Here is a 14,389-nt window from a genome sequence, read left to right on the forward strand (position 1 = left end):
TGTATAAGCGAGTTTCTTTCGCGCAAATTCATTTTTTGCTTTTTCTTCGTGATAATAACCCAGCTTACGAGATTTCCATTTAAAAGGTCGAATTAACCGGGAGAAAACCTGTCTGAATACAAACACTGAACCTTTTGTGTCTGAGTTTGCTTCCCTAAATATTGCTATAACAGCGAAATGTTAGTCACAGCTTTCCTATTTGGACAGAGTTCTTGAATTCAGAACGCATATATTCTCGTCGAAAATTGTTACCACCGGCTTCCCTATTTAAGTTCGACGCAAGTACGCCGTCTGAACCAGCCGTCGCTCCAAAGTCGGTCTAAAGTCGAACTTAATCAAGTTTGGCACATGACTGGAGCGGCGTTTGGACCGGGCCTAAGTTCACTTGCTAAGAGTTTGCTATGAAAAATCAGTGCCAAATGGAGCATATCCGAGTTGCCTATCGCTCGTACAGTCCAACAAGAGTACCAGCAAAAGAAGTATGCACGCATTGCGAGCCTATTGTGTTTTACTTGCGAGGGTCCCGTACCGTCTCTCCTTCGCAGCCATTATTAGAGTGACGGCTGCGAAGGAGACTACCCGTACCGTAAAATGACTGCTGAATTGGGTTTACTATCACAGATGCAGCTTCATCGTTGTTGATATAAACATTGCAATCACTGAGTATAACTAAAACAACAATATAACGACCATTGCTCTTACATAAAGGCTTTGTCTCTTTATGTGCTCGAATTGATTTTTTTTTAAAAATTAAAATTTTTTTGGTGGAGAAAACTCTTATTTCAAAGAATTGCCGTGACTTTATCGGGTAAGGGAACATAATTGAGGAAATGTAATTCTGCAGATGAAAAACTGGTTTGACCGGCACCAAAATAGCCTGTTTCCGGCCTCTGGTAAAACACATAACATGGGAATGCAGACACAACATTTCTTTTTTATTTTCTTAAGTGTCATAAACATCAGGCGAGGTTGTAATTGCGTTTTTTATTTACTTTAAGAAAGTCAAGACATCTGTCCAACTAATCTGCGGGTGAATACCACTCATTCGATTAAGAACGTTTGAAAAATCTTCAAAAAGGAAAAAAAAAAAACGCCCTGCAGCGAGATCACCGAATCACTCAGTATTCATAATGAATGCAGTATTTCGGTTTTTGACGAAAATTCCAGAAAGGCCTGAAACTGCCGTTGCCGCAATAGCAAGCTCCCCCGGCTAGCAAGAAAATATTCATATAAATAGAGGGCAAACACTTCTTAGCATTCACGTCATTTTTGCTTTCGGCGAGGGATTAATAAACTAAACAAAGATTCCTAGGATCTACTGAGACAAGTTTTAATCAACGAATACTCAACGTACAAACGAAAGCGAATGAGAACTGGGTTATTAATGTACGGTATCAACGTAGAAGTAAATCTCTTAAGAAGAAAGTTGAACACAAAGTTGAATATTTTCAAAATCATCGTAAGGAGAGGGCTGTTACAGACGACAGCGTCGCATCAGAGACGGTCGACTAGAACATGGCCGGAACGGACATCTATGTGGTTGTTTTTCTTAGCACCCTTTCAGTTTTAATCGTTCTATCAAACTTCTGTGTTTGTCTCTTGGTTTACTTAAAGAAAGCCTTACGAACGAGCACGAATTGGTTGATGGTATCTCTTGCTGTGTCGGACATATTAACAGGAGGAATTTTATTGCCTGTGTTCCTCATCAAGCCCACTTCGGTTGTCACAAGCTATATAATATGCATAATATTACTCTCTGGTGTTGCTAACCTATGTGCGGTGACTTACGAACGATATGTTGCTGTTATCAAACCTCTGGAATACCCGTTTAGGGCACCGAAGATTCTCAAAAGAGCACTGATACTTTCGTGGCTGCTTCCAACCATTTACTCTTTGCTTCCCTTGTTCTGGGACACGAATCCAGCCCTCAAAATTCATAAAGCTTACATGGTGTGCTTGGAATTTTTTGGCGTCGTTGTACCTTACATCTTCATTACTTTTGCCTACATGCGAATATTCAAGCAAGTTCGACGAAGTTTGACAATGAAAAAAGATCTAAAACCTTTCAGGGTGCACAGGAATGAACGGAAACGAATATCATCGGACGCCAAAGTGGCCAAAGTTTTCTCCATAGTTGCTTCAACTTTCCTACTCTGCTGGCTGCCAATCATGTACATAACAACCGCAAAAATAATAAACAGGATTGACGTCATTCCTGGTGCTCTGCCAGTTGTTTCTTTGTTCACCGTGGCGACAGGCTCATTAGTGAATCCACTCATGTACGCCTTCCTGAAACCGGATTTCAAGATGGCCATTCGGAATTGCTTTACGAAGGGCGCTCTCACAGACACAGCGTTGACCATGGGCAATACGGAAGGACAGGAACGATCAAGACGAAGGACCGGATTGGGCAATTCACCAAAGGAAAGATGGAGAAAATAGTCTGCGATCGGAAAACCCATAATACGAACAATGAAATGCACAAAATAGAGGTCAGTCTGCCAAGACAAGACAAAACTGAAGCTAGCCAATAAGTATAATAAGATTAAAAAAGGTCAAAAAAGAACAGGTCCGCGTTTAGCTCTATCGAGATGGTTTCTTTCCTTTATTTGTATAAATCTACTAGCGTTCTATCACGAATGCCTTTCTCTGATTGGCTACGCTGTCAACTATCTATTCTGTGATAAATAGTAGTAGTAGCAGTGTGACCTTGCTAACAAAATAACGGTCGCTTCTTGGCGTTTTCGAAGTGTCTGTGAAGAGGATTTCCGTAAAGGTCTGAACGACTAGTAGATTTATACGAAAACGATTGGATTATTCGCTCTCGATTTCTCTGCGTGATAGTTGACGAGGGCGCAGCCCGAGTCAACTATCACGCGATAGAAATCGAGAGCGAATAATCTATTTGTTTATTAGAAGCTGCCTGCGGGACAACAAAATTGCTTAATTCTGGTTGGCAAAGCAGTAAGTAAAGTAAATAGAATGTTAATCATGAGCTTTGGACTAGAAAGCTTTTTTAAGTTAATTTAAAGGAAACCTCTACTGACAGAGGAAAATAGAAAAAAAGCAAATAAATGTTAGAAAAGCATGGATACAAATACCGCTTGCTCTGATTTGGGTTTTATTATATCTTGGATTTTATGAATCTTTTTGGATCTTGTTTCGTCACAGAATTGCCCTAAAAAATAATTAGTAAACAAAACTACAGGCAGGAAGTTCGAACGGCAAATACTCTGAACGCTTTCTTTAATTCTGCGCCACAAAGCTACGTGCTCCTAAGTGTGGACATTTGTCATGGAATATTATTGTTCGCATGCATTGGGATGCTGGAATGCTTCTGAATGATCAGCAATGTAATCCCTGGGGGAAACGCGCGACATTTCGCCTGTCTGGCGGAATTTTGTATGTTAGCTGGTGGCTTATTGTCAAGATTCCTTCTCCTTATTGTCCAATCAAAATTGCGCACTAATCCCAGGAAAAATCGCATACTAATCCCAGTAACCCTAATCTTCATTAAAAACTTCAACTCGATCCAACTTTACTCCAACTTGAAATGTGAAGGTGGATGTAGGCGGGCAATCACACCTTCACTGGAATGCCTTGTTTTGTATTCACTAATGTCCTGCTCCTGAACTAAATTACCTGATTCATTCATACAAAAATCCGCAGAAATACAATGGCATTCTAGCAGCTTTTCAGCTACATTGCCATAACGAGAGAACGGTGAGTAAAAGCGAAACAGCTAATTGTAAGGTGGTATAATGCACTTTATCTAGCCCTTTTAAGGACGGGGGCGGGTACAGATATTTGTGTAAGGACTCAAACGTGGGTTACGTTTAAGCATGCACTTACCAAGGGGTAGGCTACTGAAATTACTTTCATGATAGATTTGATTTTTTCAGTCCCCCATACCTTACGACCGTCCCTAAAGAACCAGTTGACTAGTGTGAGATCATATCCTAGTAACGGACTCTAAAACAAGTGGCGGGAAAAATGAATTTCTCTAGCTTGACAGTTTTAAAAAGAGTCGAAGGAAATCAGCAGGGTGATCTCAAGTTGACTGATTTTCATGACGTATGACCATGACAGCTGCACATTGTTGTAACTCAACCTTTTTCAATATATTTTTTTCAATATTTTGCAAAGCGGTAAGAATCTTAAATTGTCGCTCACCAAACAGAAAGGACCCTAAAACCGCCGTTCACCGAAAGGAAAAACCTCAAAATCGCTATTTGCTAAACGATAAGAACTTTAAAAACGTCGTTTGCCGACCGGTAAGACCCTGAAAATTACCATTCGCCAAACAGTATAATTCGCCAATCAACTGCTTTAAAAAATTAATCGCTGTTTGCTGGAAGACCCTCACATGTTACCCTCGTAACGACGCTTTTAGTACGAACTTGCAAAAATGTCAGTGTTGTTTAAGACGTTTTAAATTAAATCTCGATTTACATTTTACTCGATTTTTGGTGATTCCATGAAGATATTCACAATGAAATGTTGTCTACCCATTGGTCATGTGTCAAAGATACTGTGGTTATTATGCAGAACGGGATACATCAATTACTTTGGAACAAAAATAAAACAAAAATAAGTAAAATAGTTGCTATAATAAACTGCCGACATACAGTCTGATGTATGAGGGCCTCTCCGGAGGAAAAGAGCATGTTCTCTGGATGCCGTGAAAATTTCACTTTTTCTTCCTTTTTCCCTTGAACTAAATTCCATTGTTCCCTAAATGTTTTTGTCAAAGTTTCCTTTAATAGCTATAGTAGATATATCTCTTGTTCCCTGAAATTACTTCCACAAATATCCCTTGTTCCTTTGAAATAAATGATCATGTTCCCTTGTTCCTAAAAACCCCTCGAAGGTCCTCTTGCATAGTGGACAGTGGACGCATGTCTTATATATTGGTTTCACTTTTAGTTCGACAGCATGTTAAAATCTGTTGAAGAATTGCTACGCAAATAACTGAAGTAATCATGAAAAACGTATTATTTCCACTTCACAATTAGTTTCAGCTATATTTCCGCACTATATGTATGACGCATGGTTTTCGGGAAAAAAATCCAAGGTCAACATACGTGTAATGTGAGATGGTAACCATCGACTAAAAGGTGATATTCCACCATGTTTTTATTTCCCTCAAATACAAGTCGCTTTGTATTTTCGATATAGCAAACAATCTTAATATTCATTCTTACTAAATATTAAATCCGAAAACCGCAGATGAGGGTAACGTAGTTAAAACGTGTAGACTGTTTGTTAGTTCGAAATTTAATTTAAAAGTTCTTTTTTTAAGAATACTTTTTCGCTAAAAAGGAAGCCGAAATCCAATTTTCAATTTTCCAATTCGTGAATTACAAATAGCAAGAGTTTTTTTTTTGACAAGTGCGAAACGTTAGTGCTATTTGTTTTAGCTGTCCGTGATTTACAACTGCCACGAAAAGTAATAAAAAATTCATGGTATAGGTAAAAGCGTACCAAATAAAGAGCACCTTTCTGTGCATTCTCATTGGCGGAAAAGTGTATTTTAACACCTTGATTCAAATGTAAATTTGAATGACGGATCAGAGAGGACCCACTTTGGGTTATTATTACAATTGTAAGGAACTGCGATATACCAGCAGAAATCAATGTATATAACGTAAATTAATCACACTTTAGACAATCGTACATCGGAGACAGTTCCTCATAATGTTTATAGAGGAGCTTGTGGAGAGAGAGAATAATTGTTCTCGCAATGGCGAATTTTGATATTTTCTTCATGACATTGTAGGAGCCGGATGGTGTTTTGAAGAAAAAAAGCTCAAGTTTACAATAAGAAGAAATCATCAGCAAATCAAGTCGTGCGTCATGGCACAAGTGAGCACAATGGCTGAAAACTCCGTTGTCGATGCTTTGATAACAATTTTATCCGTACTAATCGTGCTTGCCAATGTGACCATATGCCTTCTGGTCGTCACCAACAGATCTCTTCGGACGTACACCAATGGATTTCTTGTGTCGCTGGCAGTGTCCGACATTTTACTGGGAGGTGTGCTGTTCCCGGTAATTCTCACGACCCCGGAGTCGATTGCCAGTGGATATCTGATCTCGGTGGTCTTGTTGTCAGGAGTGGCCAATCATTGCTGCATCACATTTGATCGATTCATCGCTGTCCGCCATCCATTCTTTTATGCATATCTAACAGAAAAATACTTTACGAAAATGCTGCTGACAGCCTGGATCGTGGCAGTTGCGTTCTCTCTGCTTCCACTGTGTTGGAACACCGACCACACGCTTCCCATCCATCAAGGTTACATCTTCGTTGAAATATTGGTGTTTGTCTTCATTCCGTACCTGCTCATTTTTATCGCTTATTGCTTGATTTTCACGAAGCTCCGCGAGCACTTCAAACTGCTAAAAGAGACGAATGTCTCCATACCAAGACGGGAGCAAACCAGGAGGCTTGCCACGGAAGCAAAAATTGCTAAAGTGTGTCTTATCCTGATCGCCACGTTTGTACTCTGTTGGTTGCCAATCATCTACATGACTTCTGCAACAGCGGTTGGTAGGTTCGAAATCGTGCCTGTTATTCTACAAACTGTTTCTAAATTTACACTAGCTTTGTCGTCTTTGATAAACCCTCTACTTTATTCTTTTAAGAAGGAAGACTTCAGAAATGCGCTGAAGAAGGTTTTAAAGCGAAATGCGAACGGGCAGATTCATCCGGCTGTTACAGGGAACAATATTCAGCCCGTGCAGGAATTGAACATGACTCAGTGTGGTACAGGTTTACAGTAAGGAAAAGTACTCTATTCCAGTAACCAGATGTCACAAGTCATTGGTTAACTTGAAGGCGCTTGACTGCCATTTTTTTGTTGTTTCGTATTCGGGAATCTTAATATGATTGCATGCTTAAAAGTGGTAATATGACACCAAGTTTTGGTGACTGACCGCAAAAACGTCAATCAATCAATCAATCAATCAATCAATCAATCAATCAATCATGGTCACCCATGGTCATCAATCGATCGATCGACCGATCGATCGATCAGTCAGTCAGTCAGTCGATCAACTAAACTGATTTTCCCCTGGTTTCTGCGATTTGGCTGAAAAGATACGGCGAGTCTCTCTTCCACCGAGAAAAGGCGTTCCCTTAAATCGTCTGCGAACAATTTTTTCTTTAATTTTTTTTTTCTGTACGATTCGTTAATTTTTCTACCACGACTCTTTGAAGCAAAACTACGATCGCGTTTCTCAGAGAGTGAGCCGTGGTGGTTAGTTTTAGTTGGACTTGTAATATAGATTACTACAGTTAGTTAACTTTAGATTGCCTTGGAATGTCTGTCTAACTGACAAGATCAGTAAAGGGTCACGTTTCTGTCAACGTTTGGTTATATACTGTTCATTATTTAACATCCTCCTTACAGAGGTTGGAAACTAAAACGTGCTAGAATGGAGAGAGGAAAAATTGGGGTTTCGCCACATACATCCACTGTATATTGAATTATCAGCAAAGTAATAAACAATATTTATTTTTATTTTCAATTTTCTTAACCGGGCAATTACCCCGTGGGAGGGGGAAGGGGGGTACTTCCAGAAAAATTGAGTGGGGGTGTGCGGCCCTCTTCCCAAAACCCTTACCGTATTTATGACCAAAATCTGCGATATCCCCTACCCTATTTATGACCTGACCAAAAATCCGAAACCCTATTTATGACGTGACCCTTAAATCAAAACCCTGTTTCAGACCTGCGTTATGATTGGTTCCCTAGTTCAGACCAATGTTAAGTTACCATAAACATAATTTGTGAAGGGCTTTTGTTGTTTTTCTTTTCGATAATGATGAAAAAGTGGCTTCTTCTTAAAAACGTACCGATATGAAGGTTAGAGTGCAAAAACCATACCCTATTTATGACCAAGACGGCTGAAGAACCATACCCTTTGGGGCCGCACATACCTATATAGCCCATATAAGGGAGTACTCCCCCTCCCGGGGCAATTACCTTTTTATGTCTTTGACATATCTGTTATAAACTACGAATCAAAGCCTTTCGGGAATTTAAACTCCCTTGTTCTTTTGTCAAAGTTTCATTTTCTCACCTATGTTATTTTTATATTGCAAAACATTCTCAATTAAGGGACCTCTGTAAATATTTACATTCAAGATACAATAAACCTTAAATAAAATTATCAGATATTTAGCTCTAAAAATAATGACTAAAAACTCTAATTATAACTCCAGGCTCGAATAACCTGCAAAAGTCAAATAAAAGCCGGATTCATGAAGCTAAGTTTGAAATAAGCGCCGAGGGCGTTTAATCGAGAAAATACGGTTTAATACTGACCTTCCGTTTGGAAAGTTTTCACTCGTACCGTTATTAATGTTCCCAACCTCGTAAGCAATGGCTAAAAAACCAGGACAAGACACTTTTTAACATTTTTGACTTATTCCCGTAGTCAAATAAGAAATCAGCCTGTGAGATGTTAGGTCAAAAAGCTGATGTTCCATAATGATTATTGTGGACAATTATGGACAAATAACAACAACTAAACAATATTCTTCTGCTTTTCTCCAAAATACGGAAACTGACGCCACAAAATCTCTTACAGTGGCACCAAAGAGTACCATTAGTCATTATCTACAATACTATGCCTTGAAGCTACTAGATTTTATAATTTAAGAAGATGATAAACTAATTTTAAAACAACATTGTCGCTAATTTGATGCGCAGGTTTTGGTTGACATAATGCACTTGGCAGTCGAATAATCTTTGTGAAATGAACGTTGTCACGCCCTTCGGTCCGTCACTATTACTGCTGATAATAATAGCCTTTGATTAGTACAAACAAATAGAACTTAAGTATTACAAACGCGTAGGTATAGGCGAGGCTATAATTCTTATTCAGTCTCGATGCCAGATGGAACCGTAGGATTCTTGCTATGTCTCGTTGCAATTGGAGTAGATTATAAAGAAAGGACAATTGAGACGTTTTGATTAAAAAAATTATGAAGTTTGGTCGAATACAAAAGACAGCTATTCCTAGTTTTGGTCTGGAAGTAAATAATATTTTATTTTTCTACTCATTGTCTCTTAGCTGTTAGAATAATCTGTACTTGGAACGTTATTGTCTTTGATTTTGCTTTAAAGATATCAGGCTTGAATAATTATATTACAACAATAGTTATTCTGACAAAAATTTCAATATAACGAAAGTTGCGCTTTTTTGTATAGTTTCTATGTGAATATCTTTATACTGAATCTTGTATGTTGAATTAAATGAGGAATAGTGGAACCCTTCATTACTTTGTGAATTTTCTATGTCAACCTTTTTCACAACCGGAATGTCACATCAAAAGTACACAGCCTGTGTTACTGATGTTTATTTGGCTTAACTTTAAGCAAACTTGCATCTGACCATTATCCTAAAATATAAAATATTACATTTGAGGTCTGAATACGATATCAACATGAAATGTAAAGTAGACGAAATTTATAACAAGGTACTTTCATTTCCTGAAGTTCTGTGGCATTATAGGTTAATCGCGCACCGTTTGACGACAATTCACTAAATTACCTTACCTAGGAGATATAAGGATTAATTCTCGTTTAGCAAAGTAATTCAAGTTTAGCTAAAAATTATTATATTGAGGTATATTAAAAAAAATTGACCCACACCTTATCCTAAAATGCCATGTACCAAAAAGCTGGTAAATTAATGGAAACCTTACGAGAATTTATCCCCAGTTGAAAGATAATTGAATCCCCAACCACTATTTCTCCTTATACTTATATATCCTTGCCAAAGAAACTTTGCAAATTCGTGTCAAGTGCTGGACGATGAGCTTATAATGCGGCATAACTTCAGGAAATGAAGATTTTGCCTTTTTGTAAGTCTCTTCTTATGACCCACTCCTTGTAATAAATAGTGGTGATATAAATAAGACATCCTAAATTAATGGAAACTTCTCAACAATTTATCCCCAATAGAAACATGACTTAATTCCCAACTATCACTTCGCTTCATTCAATTATCGAACTCAAAAAACCTATTGTAAAAAGGACCTTATGTAATAATCAAGTCAGAAAAACACTTAAAAACATATTCAAATTTGTCGACAAAGTTGTTATCAAATCTTTCATCTCCTTCTTGTGCATTATTCAATTTCTTTAATTTCTGCATCTCTCTGCATGTCGGGATTATGACTGAATTCGGTCACAAAAACAAAAAAAGGCAAGGACAAGGTTGTCGCTCCCAAATAAAAAAAGCTCCGCGATTTCAGTCGCTACATCCATTATCCCTAACAAGGCAACCTAACAACGTAACACCGATTTACGAAATTGAATCGTCCATTATTTATGAATACATTTTTCTGAATTTTTCATAACAATTGAAATAGAGTTGATTTACATCACAAGGAGACTGAAGCTTAACGAAAAAAAAAGAAAACCACTCGCGCAGAACTCGAAGTTTATTCTTCTCGAGAAAAGATATGTCGTTTCTTTCTTTTCCGCTTACAAATGTGGACAAAAATGTCAAATAACATTTGAATGCAGGATTGACGTTGAAGGTGTGTCATTTGCCCGGAGGCAGGAAATGAAAATAGAGTGTACCGGAAAATCAAACATGAAGCAAAAACCTATCGGCTCGAAGCTCGACATTTAACTTGTAAATGTGTTGAGATTTCTATCACTTATTTCCTCACCCACGTCAACAAAAAGATTAACATTTGTTTAGCATTTCTATAGATCTTATTAGATTTCAGTCAAGATCGGACATCCAGTGTTCAATATCACTGAGACTGAAGACGGGAATAAACAACACGAGCAAGTTAAACAGCTTCATCAAGACGACCATTTCTTGAGTATTTCCGAAGGCTCGAAATGCGTGATGTCTCCTGGAGTTTGGTCATTTTAAGCTGTACATCGGTGTTCATAGTAGCTGCCAACGCTATTGTCTGTGTGTTTGTTTTGACGAACGTTCGTCTTCGCACTTACACCAATGGATTCCTTGTGTCGCTGGCCGTGTCTGACATTCTCACCGGTGGCCTCTTTTTTCCTGTTCACCTCAGTGGACCAGATTCTGTCGTGGCCTCCTCAGAGGGCTACTTGGTTGCATTCGTACTGCTGTCTGGAGTTGGCAACATATGTTTGGTCTCATGGGATCGCTACATCGCTGTCGCCAAACCGTTTGACTACAAGAAAGTAGTGAAGTGCCACTTTACAAAGCTGATAATAGTAACTTGGGTAACTGCCTTAGTGATTTCTTTGTTACCCTTAACATGGCAAACAGACTCGAATGTTGTAATTCATAAGGTGTATTTGTTTTGCCTAATGGGGTTCTTCGTTGTTATCCCTTATGCTGGCGTATTTTGTGCCTACTATCAGATCAGTCAGCACCTCAAAAAACATCGCCGCAAATTTCGGAATCACTCCACCGCGTCTCTGTCGTCAAGAAAGATGAAATCAGAGGCTAAAGTCGTCAAGGTGTTCCTCGCTATAGTAATAATATTTGTGCTATCATGGTTGCCAATTATTTATATGACAACAGTTGCAAGCGTAAACAGGCCAGACCTAGTTCCGGTCGCTCTTCAGGAAGTGTCCCTTTTGACGGTGGCTCTATCCTCCTTGGCAAATCCCTTGCTGTATGCATTTATGAAGGAGGACTTTCGGCGAGAATTCAAGAAGGTGTCATCGCGACATAGGCGATCTCCTGTCTCAGCAAACGCCATCGAAATGAAAACCTCAACGGTAGCATGCACCGCTGAAACGTCACGTCAATATCTACAATTTACCTAAAATATTGGTTCTCATAGACCTGTATCCTCAATAACGGACAATGTAAAATGTAAAAGATTTGTCTAACACTGGTGCATGACAGTGCCAAGGGACAGAATGTGTTTGAGCGGGAAGTAATTTGGTAGAGCAGAGGTCGTTCATTAACCTTAACTTTTTTGTCTGATCTGCTCTTGACAGAAATGCTGTGTGAAGAGACGAAGTTCTTCGATGTAAGTTCTAGCAAGGGAAGATTGGTGTACACCCACCTACTCAATTGGAGGGCCTGTTTTCTGGTTAGCATCTCGAACTGAAATTTAATGGAACCTGAACGTTATTCGAACGCTTTCTATAACCACTAACCTACTTGAAAAAAAGTAGCTACTGCCCTTTCAAGCCAAGCCCAACAATGTTCTAAAGCTAGACAACAAGCTGGAAGATTTGGCCAAATGGAAAACGATTTCAGCTTTCGCAACGCTAACTTGCGATATAACCTTTATTTCTGAGCTGGCAGAAATGCTGTATGGAGAAAATGAAGTCATTCACCTGCTTAGTGCTTCACGAAGGATGTAACTGAAGTCAGGGTAGATTAGTCTATACTTACTCAGCCACACCATCGGAGAGTCTGTTTGCTGGATAACGTCAGTAACACCCACATTTTAATGGAACCGAGCATTGTTCGAATGTTTCCTATAACACACCTACGAACTTTATCAACAAGTTACAGACCCAGCAACAGACCTGAAATTTTAGCTGTCTCGCTACAGCGCCCTTAACCCTACGCCCGCTAATAGAAGGATTCGGCTAACATGGTTACATCCTTGTTGCCACCCAATTCAGATCACGTAATGATTCATTTAAGAGGTTACAATTGTGCAATTTGCCACACCCATCTGCTTGCATGGGAGTATGTACAAACAGAACGATTGTAACCTCCCAAATGAATCATCACATGATCTGAATTGAGTGCAACAAGGATGTAAACAAGTTAGTAGAAACTGTCTATGATTTCAAACCAAAAATCAACCTTAAAGCTTTGTTGGTAGGATCGAAATTCCTGCACCTAACTTGCGTCTCTTCCTCTACAGCAATTAAAAGTGATACCTGATAATTTTTCAGTCGAGAAGAATAGACACTTAACAGCACAAAATTTCTCCACTGGAGTAAGTTTTTCATAGAACTACATCACTTACCCACAAGTTTGCGAAGAGGGCATGAAGACTTCCGAAGATGATTCTAGGAGTTCCAAAGATTTTCGAACATATCGGAACGATCGACAGCAATTATTTCCGATGGTCTCACATTCAGCCTCTTTTCTTTGATCACATTAAGAACATACAAACAAGTTGTTTCCAGATTTCCCCATGTAACTGAGTCAAGTATGATTTCATTGTTTAAAGAATTTGTTACCTCGCTTCCTCCTTATGGCCGAAGCTAACGAAATCGCGTGACACTAATTGTAATTCTAGTCGGTCCATTTGTGTGGCTACCTATGCAAATGCAGGAGAACGAGACGGGTTCTATATTTCCTCCTTCGGGCTCAAGACTCCAAACTGGAAAACGCCAGAGAACAGGCGATTAGTGACAAATTTATCAAACTGTAGTTTATTTGCTTAACGCCGCCGAATTAAAAACCATTCATTGATGGATTTATCTTCAGGATGTGAAAGACTTGTCAACACCTCAAACCCATGGTTAGTAATTTCTTGTAGTATTGCTCTAGTTGACGAGTCGGCCTGCTCTTTATCAAAGGAAAATACGAGGGGACTAGAAATAAAGTCGTGTCCTTGAAAAATCTCCTGTAAAATGTGTTTCTCGCCGAACACTGTCAAAAGCGTTTCCAATCCATGCTTGTCCCTGTCCAGAGTTAAGCGAATCACTTGATTTCTCACCACGTTTCTTTTTAATTTGATTTTCTTCAGGGCGTCGATGAGTCGAGGAATTTGATAGAAATCAGCCTCTTCGGTGAGTTGATCGAATTCTTGGAAATTGTCCGGTAAATTTAACTTGGACGAGCGCAGGAAATTTAAGACATATCGAAACATAGGTCCGTCACGATCGATGAAAAAATTTCCTCGGGTGTCTTTCGCCACCGACCGTCGTCCGCTAAACATGACTCCCAACATTGAGTCTGGAAACCTTGTAAGGCTGGCCAATGATGTGGTGTAAACATTACCACCGACGTTTATGTCGATTATGGATGGGAAATCTTGAACTTTATCCATTCTTCTTACGCTGCCAACTTGCAAAATAGAGGATCCAACATTAATCTTCGTTTGACAAGGGTAATTTTATACAAGGTCAAATAATCTTAACATGAACGTACTCTGGAACACTGACACACGAATTCAATTTCATGAAGGAGTATATTGAGAAAATTACGATCATTAATTAAGCAGTTTGTAAATATTACCATTCTGTTGAATGTGCCCGTAACTACGAAGTTAGCTTGGAATGTATAAAATATATATCTCCGATTAAACTTTATCATTACATACTGAGATTTCACGCAGGTTCAGTGAGTGGACTTGAAGCCTTCATTGTCAATGGCAAAGGAAAGTAAAAGAAGCAATAAAATCACCCAAGGCATGTACTTACAGGTTGTAAGCAAGGAATGAACTATCCTT

At 38.9% G+C, this 14,389-nt stretch overlaps 4 protein-coding genes across 8 annotated transcripts; 3 read left to right on the top strand and 1 right to left on the bottom strand.

Annotated features, from left to right (window-relative positions):
• Positions 1-1,291: 1,291 nt before the first annotated feature.
• Positions 1,292-3,098, top strand: LOC110061792 (adenosine receptor A2a-like). The gene has a single exon (XM_020768642.2). It carries the CDS (start codon positions 1,516-1,518, stop codon positions 2,440-2,442), a length of 927 nt encoding a protein of 308 aa, XP_020624301.1. The 5' UTR covers positions 1,292-1,515; the 3' UTR covers positions 2,443-3,098.
• Positions 3,099-5,267: 2,169 nt separating this feature from the next.
• Positions 5,268-6,961, top strand: LOC110061820 (adenosine receptor A2a-like). Its single transcript, XM_020768678.2, has one exon. The coding sequence runs from the start codon at positions 5,857-5,859 to the stop codon at positions 6,784-6,786; it is 930 nt and encodes a 309-aa protein (XP_020624337.2). The 5' UTR covers positions 5,268-5,856; the 3' UTR covers positions 6,787-6,961.
• Positions 6,962-9,354: 2,393 nt separating this feature from the next.
• On the bottom strand, positions 9,355-13,987 carry LOC110061753 (BTB/POZ domain-containing protein KCTD6-like). 5 transcript variants are annotated; one of them, XR_016209863.1, is made up of 3 exons: positions 12,956-13,987; positions 12,032-12,072; positions 9,355-11,182 (listed from the first exon to the last, which is right to left on the bottom strand). XR_016209863.1 is itself a non-coding variant. In XM_089298090.1 (1 exon), the coding sequence occupies exon 1, from the start codon at positions 13,985-13,987 to the stop codon at positions 13,376-13,378; it is 612 nt and encodes a 203-aa protein (XP_089154216.1). In that variant the 3' UTR covers positions 9,355-13,375. The 5 variants fall into 5 exon arrangements, 1 of the variants encoding a protein (XP_089154216.1); XR_016209864.1 differs by lacking the exon at positions 12,032-12,072; XR_016209856.1 differs by having other exon boundaries at positions 9,355-12,072.
• LOC110061750 (neuropeptide FF receptor 2-like) lies at positions 10,872-14,355 on the top strand. Its single transcript, XM_089298077.1, has 2 exons — positions 10,872-13,456; positions 13,685-14,355. The coding sequence occupies exon 1, from the start codon at positions 10,872-10,874 to the stop codon at positions 11,784-11,786; it is 915 nt and encodes a 304-aa protein (XP_089154203.1). The 3' UTR covers positions 11,787-13,456; positions 13,685-14,355.
• Positions 14,356-14,389: the final 34 nt, after the last annotated feature.

Source organism: Orbicella faveolata, unplaced genomic scaffold, assembly GCF_042242905.1.
Source record: "Orbicella faveolata isolate gen_17 unplaced genomic scaffold, um_ofav_v1 contig_1, whole genome shotgun sequence".
Classification (NCBI taxonomy): Eukaryota; Metazoa; Cnidaria; class Anthozoa; order Scleractinia; family Merulinidae; genus Orbicella; species Orbicella faveolata.

Bases quoted from the DNA above. Each gene is read 5' to 3' on its own strand.
- LOC110061820 (XM_020768678.2), top strand. From the start codon at position 5,857: ATGGCACAAGTGAGCACAATGGCTGAAAACTCCGTTGTCGATGCTTTG.
- LOC110061750 (XM_089298077.1), top strand. From the start codon at position 10,872: ATGCGTGATGTCTCCTGGAGTTTGGTCATTTTAAGCTGTACATCGGTG.
- LOC110061753 (XM_089298090.1), bottom strand. From the start codon at position 13,987: ATGGATAAAGTTCAAGATTTCCCATCCATAATCGACATAAACGTCGGT.
- LOC110061792 (XM_020768642.2), top strand. From the start codon at position 1,516: ATGGCCGGAACGGACATCTATGTGGTTGTTTTTCTTAGCACCCTTTCA.